The sequence below is a fragment of the Gorilla gorilla genome, chromosome 21 (assembly GCF_029281585.2).
Source record: "Gorilla gorilla gorilla isolate KB3781 chromosome 21, NHGRI_mGorGor1-v2.1_pri, whole genome shotgun sequence".
Lineage (NCBI taxonomy): Eukaryota > Metazoa > Chordata > Mammalia > Primates > Hominidae > Gorilla > Gorilla gorilla.
In genome coordinates, this window is record NC_073245.2 from 53,361,974 (window position 1) to 53,374,100 (window position 12,127).

The 12,127-nt window shown below is 53.8% G+C and overlaps 1 protein-coding gene across 6 annotated transcripts in view; it reads left to right on the plus strand.

The window, feature by feature from the left end:
* Nucleotides 1-224: 224 nt before the first annotated feature.
* The window catches only part of PLCG1 (phospholipase C gamma 1), a 38,740-nt gene continuing 26,837 nt past the window's right edge, over nt 225-12,127 (plus strand). For 3 of the 6 annotated variants that reach the window (XM_019016979.4, XM_055372968.2, XM_055372971.2), the window contains exons 1-2: nt 225-341; nt 827-1,164. In XM_019016979.4, the coding sequence (XP_018872524.2) occupies nt 948-1,164 (217 nt within the window). In that variant the 5' untranslated portion in view covers nt 225-341; nt 827-947. Of the gene's footprint in view, nt 342-641; nt 1,165-12,127 lie in introns of those variants that run through there. The other 3 variants (XM_063702415.1, XM_019016981.4, XM_063702414.1) reach the window with 3 other exon arrangements.

Sequence of the window (12,127 nt, forward strand, 5' to 3'; positions counted from 1 at the left end):
GAGAGCTGCAGGTCAGACCGCTGGACAGCGCGGCCGCGGACCTAACGCCCCTGTAAGGGGTGCTCACGCTTGGGGGGAACTCTCCGAACGAGAGGACCACTGAAGGCCACCCTGGCAGCAGGGGCGGAACAGACAGACATGGGTCTGGCCGTCGCCAGAACTGCCTGCGGGCCAGCCCCGCGCTGCCGGGGGGGCGGGACATGTCGGCTGTCCATCAGTGCCCGCGACCAATCCGCAGGCAGCCCCGCCCCCGCCCCTCCCGGGAGAGGGCGAGCGGAGGACCCGCCGCCGCCGGTGTGAGGCGGCCCGTCCTGGCTCCCTTCTCCGGGAAGCCCGCCCAGGTAACTGGGTTTGGTCGGGCATTCCCGGAGGACGCGCCATCCCCTCACGTCCCGTCCCGGTCGCTGCATGGGCGGTGTTCGGGACGCGGGGGCTGTGTCTGTGCGGGACCGCGGGCTAGCGGCCGCCCGTGCGAGTACGCCTGACTGACGCGCCGGCCGCGGGGCCTGCGGCCTGTGGGCGGGGCTGCCGTGCGTGACAGGGCCGCTCGTGGCCGCCGGGCTGTGTCCGGCGCCGCGTGAGAAAGCTCTGCGGGACTGAGGGCTGGGTGGGTCGACCGGGAACGGCGCGCGCTCCCGCTGCCATCGCGCCTCCGTCCCCGCCTGCGGCCTGTCTGGGGGTCGCGGGGCGCAGGCGCGGCGGGCCGACGGGCGGGGGTCCTCCCCACGGGTGCGCGGGCGCCTTTGTTCCCGGCGCGCGAGCGGGGTGGGGCCTCAGGGCAGCCCCGCCCCGCCGCGCTCAAGCCCCGCCCCGTGTCCGCCTGCAGGAGCCGCCGCCGGGTCCCGCTCGTCTGCCGCCTCAGCCTCAGCCCCAACCTCAGCCGCCGCCGTTGCGCCTGCTCCCGGGCGGTCCCGGCCTGTGCCGCCGCCGCCCCCAGCGTCGGAGCCATGGCGGGCGCAGCGTCCCCTTGCGCCAACGGCTGCGGGCCCGGCGCGCCCTCGGACGCCGAGGTGCTGCACCTCTGCCGCAGCCTCGAGGTGGGCACCGTCATGACTTTGTTCTACTCCAAGAAGTCGCAGCGACCCGAGCGGAAGACCTTCCAGGTCAAGCTGGAGACGCGCCAGATCACGTGGAGCCGGGGCGCCGACAAGATCGAGGGGGCCAGTAAGTGCGCCCACTTCCTGCCTGGGCCCGCCGCGCGCGGGGGTCGTGGGAGCCCGGCCCGACTGCTTGCACCCCGGCCGGCCGCCCCAGCGACTTGGGCAAACTTTCGGGCCCTCCCAGACTCCCTCCAGGCCCCGCCCCCGCTTCGTCTCGGGTGGTCACTGGGGGCGGGGGGCATCCGGGTCCTCGGTCACCTGACAGGACACCCCCCCCCTCCCCCAGCTGGGGGGAGTGTTCCAGGCGCTTTGCCCTGAGGCCTAAAAATCCTCGCGGGCTGGAGACCTGCGGTGCAGGCGTCGGGCCCCCCAGACCCTGGGAGTGGTGGCGGCGTCGGCGAGGGGAGCTAAGGCAGTGGCCCCCACCCTGCACGGGAACCTGGGGCCTGACCAGACGGTCCCCGCCCACTCTTTATCCAGAAAGAGCAGTCTGTGAAACTCCGGGCCCCCAGGCTGGGCTCTTATTTGCAAAGGAACCTTTGGGTTCCCTAAGTAGAACTTAGGCAGATGTTGGGTAGGGCTGGTCTTGGAGCAGAGCTGGGCCTACTCATCTCCCTCTGGGGGAGAGGGAGGAAGGTGGTCTTGTTTGGTTTGGAGAAGTCTGAGAGAAGCCAGTGGCTGGATTTTTTTTTTTTTTTTTTCTGCTACTTTTGTCCCAGAGCTGGGTTTTGGAGGCCTATGTGGGTGGGCAGACACTCAGTGCCAGGGCAGGGACTCCCCTTGCCCTGGGAAGCACGTTCCCAGGAGATGGGCCCCATAAAGGCCTGCCCCAGCGCCTTGGAGTCAGGTACTCTTCTCAGGAGTGCAGCTAGTTTGTGAGTCTAGCCCTTTGTCCTCTGTCCGGTGGCTTCAGGGAGCGGGAGCGGCTTCTCTTGGTTTCCTGCCTTTTCGCCTTCCCAGGCCTGAGCTTGGCTGCTTTTGCGCTGGTCTCTAGTGGGAGGAGGGAGTTGGGGGATTTTGAAAAACCCCAGATCTTTGAGAGTTGTTCCACTTAGCGCGCGCCTGTGCTGTGGTCGGATGGGCACTCTGCTCTGCCCTCCATTCCCCCGCCTCTCAGTGTGAAGAGATGGTGTGTCTGCAACTCTAGACTGGGTTGCTTCTTGCAGGGACCCCCGGAGACTAGGGTTAGAGGGACCCAGGCTCAGAACCAGGTCTGTGTGAAGGAGGGAGATCAGGATGTGACACCCCAAGGGGGGGGTCCCACAAACCTTCTTGGGTATGGTGTGCATGTGTGTAGATAGTTGTGGAGATTGGGAGGAAGGAAGGTCTTGTGGTGAGGCAGCCAACCATCCTCAGCTACAAACTCCAGATCTGACACAGATCTAACGCAGCTGCTCAACTTAGAAATGGCAGCCCCCTTCCTCAGTGCCCCCACTGACCCTGTCAGCCATTGGGAGAACATTTTAGTGACTTGAGAGCCTGTGGATTCCAAAGTAAAGGAAGAGTCGACACTGCAAAGAGCTGAGATAACCCTGGGAACATCACTCAGGCATCAGGCTCCAGGCATGGTCCCCTTCCTTACTCCCTATGCTGTGTTGAGTTGGTGGCACTGGCTGGAAGTTCTCAGAGATCTCCTGGGTAACAGACTGCATTTTAAACCACGCATATTAGCAGGCAATAAATGTAGCACAGTGGTTGATGGCAAGTCTGGATTTGAAGCCCATATATTCATTGTATGTTTCCCGGCCAGTTACTTACCTTCTCTGAGCCTTGATTTCCTCATGTGTAAAATGGGGGTAATAATATATCCAGTATATATGGTTGCTCCAGGATCAAATGAGACAATTCATGTAAAACATCTAGCATTGTCTGACACATAAACGTTTAATAAATATGAGCTGTTATTAGCAATAACATTAACAATAGACCGTGGCTGCCCTTCAAGACCCTGAACTGGGAATGGTGAGGGGGTGAGGTGTGGCTGTAGGTGAGGATGAAGGTGCAGGAAGGGAGGAGGATGGTGACCAAATTCACATTTCACTTAGATTGCTACTCAGAAAAAGGCAGGAAACAGTTTTGTTTTGCCCCAACCCATGTGCCCACTCACCCACCCACCATGTAGAACAGTGTTTCTGTAGAGAAAGTGTTTGCAGTTGTGCACATTTGACTCCTGGGTGTGACCTTTCTTGTTTGTAAGTTGGGGCCTGAACAGAAAAGAGGGGTGCAGAGAGGGGATGATTTATCATGCCTCATGTCTTTGGGGGATGGAGGCAGGCATACAGAGGACCTGATAACCCCCTACCCAGGGGTGAGCAGGTGGGTCAGCCAGAGGTGTACACATTCAGTGATCTCATCAGTTAGCTGGGATTTAACAGGCCTGGAGAGTAGGCAGAGGATGTAGGAGGACCCTGGCTTTTGGATTTTGGGGGCTCAGATTGAAAAGAGCCTGGATGAAAAGTCTGGTCGATGCTTGTGTGTTCAGACTTAACTAATGGAGGCTTCCACTGAAGCCGTGCCATGCTTCTGCCCATTCGTGGGCTCTCCTTGTTGGTGGGTTCTGATCCCTGCGGCCTCTGAGGAGGCTGGACTGCCAGCCAGGTTTTCTGCCACCTGGACTCTTGCCCAAGCACCTCAGGTATCTGGCCTTTCCTGCTGACCCTACCAGGGTACCAGCAGTGCCTGAAGCCTGGCCTAAGAGAGAGACGCTGTGCTACCTTCAGGGTGTTGGTAGACCTGAGGGAGAGACAGTGTGGTTTAAGGAGCACTCATACTCATATGTAAGACCTACTTCTGCCCTGACTCTGTGCCCTTTCTTGTCAGCAGTTGTGAAATGGAGCTGACACCTGCTGATTTCTAGGGTGGTCATTTGGCTCAAAAGCGGGGTGGGGAAGTGCTTAGGTGTTGACAAGTTTGGTTGTCCTGGTGGTATGACAGGAATCAGGTTGGTGTTTGGCCTTTTATGTTGCAGATACTGACATAAATGAATAAAATGCAGTTATGTAGAGTTCCAGCTGAGTGCTATTGAGACCTTTCGTCCCATTTTACAGATGAGCAAATGGAAATGGAGAATCCTTTGTGCCCAAGGTGTTGTGTCAGTGTGTGCCAGGGCCTCAGCTGGGGCCAGCTCACTAGTCAGAGGCTGACTAGCAACCCCAAGCCCATGTTCCCTGTGGTCCACGTGGCTCCTCTGTGAGACACCTTTGTGCTCAGACCATGCATTACAGGGCAAAGACCACTTTGGCTTTTGTATCCCAAGACAGCCTCAGCCTCTCTAGGCTGTGGCTCCACACTTTTTCTTCTGGTGTCTTCTGAGTTGAGATGGTTCAGACTCGTGTTTAATGAGGTTGTCCATTTGAGGGTCTTTGTGGGCCCAGTAAACGCTGGTGTAGACACTGTGGAGGTACTCTGAATACTGGCTGAGCATGTCCGTGGGGACTTCTGAGGCCCCAGGCTTCTGTCTTTGGCTGATTCTTCACTAGATACTTTTCTAGATGCCAGGCCCTCTGAGGTGAAGGAGTATAGGTGCTTGCTTTTAGGGAAACGAAAACAGGCAATGACAATTGTGAGCAGTACCTTTGGTGAAGAGGGTGAGGGTGGCGGAAGAAAACAGCTAACTGCCTTGATGAGGCAGGCGGGCTCAGAAGGGAGGTAGTAGTGGAACCAGCTGGCGGGGGCTTGACCCCTGTGGCTGGGGAGCAGACCACACCAGGAGGCCTGCTCCGAGGGCTAGGCCCACAGCACGGCAGAGGGCAAGGCCCAGGCCGGTGTCATCAAGGGTTTTCTTTGTACTGGCTGTTACTCCCAGTGGGAGAGGGGCAGGAGCACATGTCCGGATCTCCAGAGCTAGCCATCCCTGCCTGTGTATTTCCTGTCTGATGTAGTTTTTCCCAAGGGAAGTCAGATCTTTTAGTGTTTCCTCGGCACCCCAGGCTTGCCCCGATGTGTGGGTTTCCAGGACCCCCCGCCCAGCTGGGATCTTCTGTTTCCTGTGAACCTAGGAAAAGGGCCTGCTTCACAGATAACTGGAGGAGCTGAGCACACCCAGTCCTGGGACCCGCGACACCTCCAGCTTCTCTCCAGACTCTTGTGTGTATGTGTACACAGATGCACAGGATTCAGTCGGAGTTTAGAGATCTTGGCTACCAGCTTTGCTCTGGGTAGCTTCTTGGAATGAGGCACATTTATTAATATTTGCAGTAAGTATTATTATACCTCCCCATTTGCCCAGTGCTAGGCACCAAGGATTCAAAAGTTTATTGAGACATGGTTTGTGCCATTGATGAACTCTTGGAAAAGACAGATGTAGAGGCATATGATTATAATCCTGTGTGTTACATACCATAATATAAAGGCCTCTACCAAGAACTGTGAGGAGCTCTGCCAGGAAGGCATTAAAGGAGAGGTGACCTTTGAGGTAGGCCTTGAATTACTGAGGCACTTGCCTGTGCCGAGGCTGAGGAACTGGGAATCACTCTGTGCAGGGGTAGGGAACAGATATGGTGTGGTAGAGAGGAAGCTGGGACTGGTTGGAGACAGCTATAGCCCTGGTGTGCCATGTCCAGCAGATTACACTCAGTCCTGGAGGCGACGGGAGTCAGCGGAGGCTGTTGTGGGACTGACTTGCCTCTGCCTGGGAGACCACAGTGGCAGTGGTTTGTCAGGCAGGTGTTGGGGAGGGAGGCCAGTGAGCTCCTACGGTTTGCACAGTTTGCAGGAGAGAGCTGATGAGGGCCCAGACAAGACCTTGTTGCTGAGGCAGGGTGGGGATGCCATGGTGGTAGATGGGAGAAGGGCTGGGTCTTGAGGGGTGAGACAGAGCTTAGTAGTTAAGCATTTGGGCCCTAGACTCTGCTTGAATTAAAATCCTGTTGTGCAGCTTACTTGCTCTGTGACCTTAAAGCATATGACTACCTCTCTGGGCTGCTTATCTGTAAAAAGGATAGTATTAAATGGCATTTATTTTATAAGGTTTTTGTGAGGATTTGATGAGAACCTGTATAAAGTGCTTAGCATGGAGTGTGGCACAGTGTAAGTGCTTACTACGTAGGATCCCTGACAGGACAGAGATGAGGATTAAGTTCCCAGGAGGACCTGGTGGGGAGGAGTTCGAATGCACCTGTTGTCCTAAGGGGCTGGTGCCTGGCCACCAAGCCCTTTGATTCAGAGGCAAGGAGGCCCGCCCATCCTTTCTTGCAGCTCTCAGCAGTCCCTCTATTGTCAGGGCTCTTTCCCACTGCTGGTTTTGCAGGGAGACAGGGCAGTTGGCTGGAAGCAGCTGCTTTGGGTAGTAACCCCTTCTGTAGAGTGAAGGTATGATATTGTCCTATTTCTAAGTGCCTAGCCCAGGATGCTATCTGGAGAGATCTTGTCTTCGAGGAAGTGCTCTAATGCCACAGCCTCGATGTGGTAGGGCCTGCCTCTGCTGTCACTGTTCTGTGTCAGTCTCCGTTAACTCACAGTATGTCTTCTTACTCTGTGCCTTTTCCTGTGGGACGGGGCTTCAAGGAGACCACAGATGATAAGTTGGAGGAAGGGAGTGAGGCCTGAGATTGCAAAGGTGTGATATTAGGAGACTGATTTTTCCCCCTTTCCACTTGCTTTGTTAGAACTAGAGAAGTCACTGCGGACTTTGAGGAGAGTCCTAGGAGAGATGGGTGTGGGATAGGAGGATGGGAATGTTCTGGTGCCCCTCGTAGAGTGCCTTGTTTAGAGGAGCATGGGAACAGTGCGTCCTTGGAGGGAATCTCTGAGAGCAGCATGTTTACAGGTGGCAAGACTCAAGGTAGAGCCACGGGTGAGGAGTGGCTTCAGGCTACCATTGACCAGATAGTCCCACCTTGCTGGTAATTGAGCTGAAGTGCCTGGAGATTTGTGGCTAGAGCTGGTCAGATTTGGGTTCAGGTCTCAGCTCTTACTGTGACCTTGGGCAGATTACTTTTCCCTGTCTGAAATTGATCTTTAGCTGTAAAAGTAATTTCTCCTCACAGAGCTGTATATTAATAATAAGGGAGATTATATATAAGAGTAAGAGATTTTATGTGAAAACTACCCAGCACAACATTTGTCACTTAGTGGCCACTTAACAGTATTCATTTCCTTTACTCTCACCTTTGTTAACTACAGAGCTCCAATCTTTTCCACCACTAAGCTCGGCCACAAGTGGCTGCTCCAACAACCTGGGCTAGGAGTCTGTTTCCTACTTGCTTTCTGTGTTCCTTCCCTGAGTCTGTACACAGAGGACTGGGGCATCAAAAAACTCTGGAATTGGAATAGCATATTGGGAGTTCATGGAACATTTTCTCACCTGTTGTATTGTTTGAACTTCACAGCAGCACCACGAATCCATGGAGGGCAGGAGTTACTATCCCTCTCTTACAGAGGAGAAAACCAAGCCCTAAGGGTAAGGTCACATAGCAAGTTCATGGCAGACCCTAGGATTTCTGATTCCTGCTATAGTATTCAGTTTATTCTCCCATTCTGGGGAAAATGATAATAGGATGGACTGTTCTATAGGAACAGAGGGTTATTTTGTTTTGTTTTGTTTTTCTTCTCTCTGGCCACATGTGTTTGACCAGCCTAGACTTCCATCTGTGGACAAGCTGGACTCATTGCCTCAATTTCAAAACCCGTCCTGCACTCATCCTTGCCACAACACCAGTGTCGAGATGCTTGGCCCACCCAGACCTTTCCCACACTCCTACATGGGGGTGAAGGTAGCCGCTGATTGGGGGCGGGGCACAGAAGAGCCTCACCCTCTTGACTTTCTGGTTTGTGGTGACACTTCCGCCTAAGCTTCTACAGAACATGGGAACCTGGGGCTCCATGCCCCAAATATCCTGAGAAGGGCTTTTCCAGGATTCTCTATGACAACTCAAGAGCATGCATTCATTCATGTGCTCTTTAATTTGTCATTCATTTGTTGTGGGCCTTGCTACTGTGTGTTGGGCACACTGAGCTGGATGTGATTACTCCAGCCTCTGACTTGTTCATGGTGGCAGTAGATCTCTAGCCTGGTTTGTGTTCCATCTCACCATAGCTACTCTCCTTAAAAAAAAAAAAAACAAAAAACTAGCTTTCTTGGGCCTCAGTGGCTCATTGAATAAGTGAGAGACGACTTGTGCTTCCCTGGCTTTAGACTCTGGCATTTGCTAACTGTGCCAAGCACTGTGGAGACCAGTAGTGGACATAAGGTTAGGGTAGATACAGCCAGAAAGGAGATAAATAGGCAGACAGATAAAATACTTATAGGATTTGGTGAGTTCTATGAAGGAAATAAAGTAAGAGGCTGCTCTGTCAGGGTAGGTGAGGGTGTGCTGTGATAACAAATGATGCCCACATATCAATGGCTGGCAACAAGGAAGGTTAATTTCCCCTGTTTGCTATGTGTGCTAACCTACACCACCGTCCCTGGAGAGTGGCCTCAGTGGTTCTGGGTGAGGCCTCTAGTACAGAACCTGAACACCCTGGGCAAACTAGGCTGGAGAGGGATTTGGATTATGGAGGTTTAGAAGGAATTAATTTCTATGACTTAGGATGCATGTGGTGAGTGTGGCTTTGCTGTTGTGGTAGAGTGCTGCCTGTGTGGGTCAAGAGACTGTCTTGGCTGACATCTTTGAAATAGGTATATTTGTGTGGCCCTTGCCTAATTGTCATCTCTGCCATAGCTGCCCCCCCTTCCCCACCAACCCATGGCCCTAGTTGAGCTGCCCGCTGAGCCTACTCTGTTGTGGCCACAGTATCCTGCTGCTGCCCAGGGTTTGAGTTTCTCGCTACTTCTGCCACTCATCACAGTTGCTTCCCAGAGCTTTGCTGGGTGTGCTGAAGTCTCCAGAGAAAGTGGGGAATATGGGTGCCTAGAGACTTCTAGGGGGTGTTTTCAGCCCCTAGAGAGTAGAGAAGTGTGAGAAGGGGTTGGTCCCCGAATATTCTGTAGTTTCGGGGAAGAAGCAATGGGGACAGTGGAGTTGGTTGCCTTAAGAGAGGCAATGGTCCCAAGAGATGGGACTTGGAGAGTCTCTACTTGCATTCCTGGCTAAGCCCTTAATATTCTCGCACCCCTCCTTGCAAGACTAGTTCCTTTTGAGGTGGTTCTTGGCTAGCTTTTGAGAGGCTACAGTGGCTGTGTGCCCAGGCTTAAGTCCTAGCTTTCTCCCCACTCTTTACCTCCTAGGAACCGGGCCCATCCTGGGGGAGGCAGGGAGGAGCTGCTTTTTATAGTCCACATGTAGGCTTTGTGTATAGGCTCTGGTGCTTCCTTCCGGCCCTGGCCCTTCCTGGTGTTGGCCGGTGGCCCTGGCTTCAGCAAGACTCAGGATGCAGAGTAAACGGGGCAGGGCGTTCTCCTACAGAAGACTGGCATCCCTTTTTACTGAGCCCAGGCCTGGCACAGAGGACGCTGGAGTTAGGAAGCAAGAAAAGGAGGTGACCCAGTCCTTGATTCTGAGAAGCTTGTGATCTGGACCATGCAGAAAACCGCTAATGCCCAGGGCTGGCAGGAGACAGCTGTGCCTAAAGTGCTGTAGGCTGAGCCTGAGGGCCAAGACGGAATCGCCTTTCTCCCTGTAGCAGCCCATCCTACCCTCTGGGGTCCCTCCACCCGCCAGCTGGCACACAGGTGTTGAGTAAAGCATCTGTACAAAGGCTGTGAGGGGCCTGGGCGCAAGGCAGCAAGGCTTGGGTACGGAGGAGAGTGGGTGGTCTCACTGATGTTCTGGGCCCTGACAGTGAACAGCTGGCCAAACTGGTGAGGAGTTGGGCCATGGCGAGTTTGGCCACTTGTTTGTGTGTGTTTAGTTCTTCCTCGGCACAGGTGGGGAGTTCACTTTGGGGTTGGCTTCCTGTTTTCTTGGACACCTGGGGATATGGTTGAGTTAAAATGTTCTGAGGGAAATGATTGTTGAGGGCATGGGCTTGGGTCATAGTGTCCTTGGCTTGGCCTTGCCCATGGTAGGAGTCGGGTATTGACCGCACTGGGTTCTGGCTGTGTAGGTGTGGATGTGTGGTGGGAGAATTCCAACCCCACCTTGACTTCAGCCTAAGGCCCAGAGAGTGTGGGCCTGAGTTCACAGGGTGACTAACCCTAGGAAGGAGTGAAGGAGAGCTCCAGTTGGCCATAGGTCCCACAGGTTTCTCAGCTTACTTGGGGGCAGGAGGTGAGCTAAGGAATACAACTCCATTCCCTCAGTTGGGAGGTTGGGCAGCGATGGAGGCAGGGGTGATGGTCCTTCTCTGAGGCACTGAAGACCCACTTTATGGTCACCCTATTCTGCCTGATAGTCCACCAGCTGTTTGGAGGCAGCTCCCCTCTTCCTGCCCTAGTCACTTCCTCCACCTTCAACAGTAGTTGAGTATAATGTGCCTGTGTTAGCTTGTCCATCCTAACTGGGACTGTGGCCTTTTCTTGTGAGTTCTTAGCATATCCACCAAGGAGGTTAGAAAAGGTAACTTTGTGAAGGATTTTGCTGAGGGCCTTTTGAGGCCAGCAGTGAAACATAGAGCATTCCCTCCAGTGAGAACAGAATGTCTGTTGCCAGACTGATCCGAAGAGGATGGCCTGGTTCTGGCCTGAGAACTGGTCTACACTGGAAGCATGAAGCTCCATACAATCATGTGTGCTAGTAAAGGTTGGGCAAGCAGCTGTCCTAAGCAGGTAAAACGATAGGGTATTCAACTTCAACTTCGGAGAAAGAAATCCAAGGTAGCCATCTCTCTCAGTAGGGGAGGTGAGTTCAAAGAATTTAAGCTGGGCCGGGCACGGTGGCTCACGCCTGTAATCCCAGCACTTTGGGAGGCCAAGGTGGGGGGATCACGAGGTCAGGAGTTCAAGACCAGCCTGGCTAAGATGGTGAAATCCCATCTCTACTAAAAATACAAAAATTAACCAGGCGTGGTGTCGGGCGCCTGTAACCCAGCTACTCAGGAAGCTGAGGCAGGATAATTGCTTGAACCCGGGAGGCAGAGGTTGCAGTGAGCCAAGATCGCGCCATTGCACTCCAGCCTGGGCGACAGAGCAAGACTCTGTCTCTTTAAAAAAAAAAAAATCTAAGCTGGGCTTTCTGGGCAGGCAGTGAGTGAATGAGATCCCTGGCACCTTGGAGTGAGATCAGAGACTAGATCACTCACTGGAGCCCTGTTTCCCAGGAAGCAAAAAGGGAACAGGAGAGTGGCTTGGCTTGGGCTGGCATGGCCCAAAGGGAGTGCAGCCAGATGCTGTGGCGGCTGGGTCAAGTAGCTCTAAAACAGGAGAGCCTAGTGGGTTCTGCTGAAGCAGGATGTCTCAGCAAGCAGGCCTCTGACCTGACGACTTCCGGTCATTATTTAGAACGTCTCCAACCCCACAGATTTACTCTGTTGGAGGCTTAAGGACTAAACCAACATTTACTGTCCAAGAGGTGGCAGTAACACAGAAACCAAAGAGGCAGGAACCAAGGTTGGGGTGGTGAGATGTCATGGGGTTCAGGGAGTGGCAGAGGGGAAGGCCTCTATTCTCCCTTTCCCACTTGTCTCCCTACCTCAGCCCCTATTGCTCTGACGCTTCCCCCACCACTATGAGTTCTAGGCCCCGTTGTTTCCTTGTAGGAGGGAGACCCCAGATTTTTATTTCTTCTCCCAACCCATTCCATTTCCTCTCCCTTGTGAGAGGGCTCTGCAGAGACAGGGCAGCAGAGAGAGACTTGGAGATATGCTGGGCTGTGGTCAGGAGGGCCTCATTTATCTAGTGAGCAGGAACAAGTTGTATAGCAGTGATGCTTTCATTGTATTTTTCTTGAATAAGGTCCCCAAAACCTTATTAAGTTCCTGGTAGGCATGGAACATTGAAGATGGCAGACATGGTGCAGTCTTTCAAGGAGTTTACACTCTAGTGGAGAAAACAATCAAGACAGCCTTAAAATACATGTATGGCTACTATAATAAATACTGTGAAGCAGGAGTGCACCATGAAACCTGGAGTCCTCTCCATCCTCCCCTTCTGTCTGTGCTGGCCCTGCTTGGCCACTTCCAACAAGGATTCTGAGGCATTACAGAGC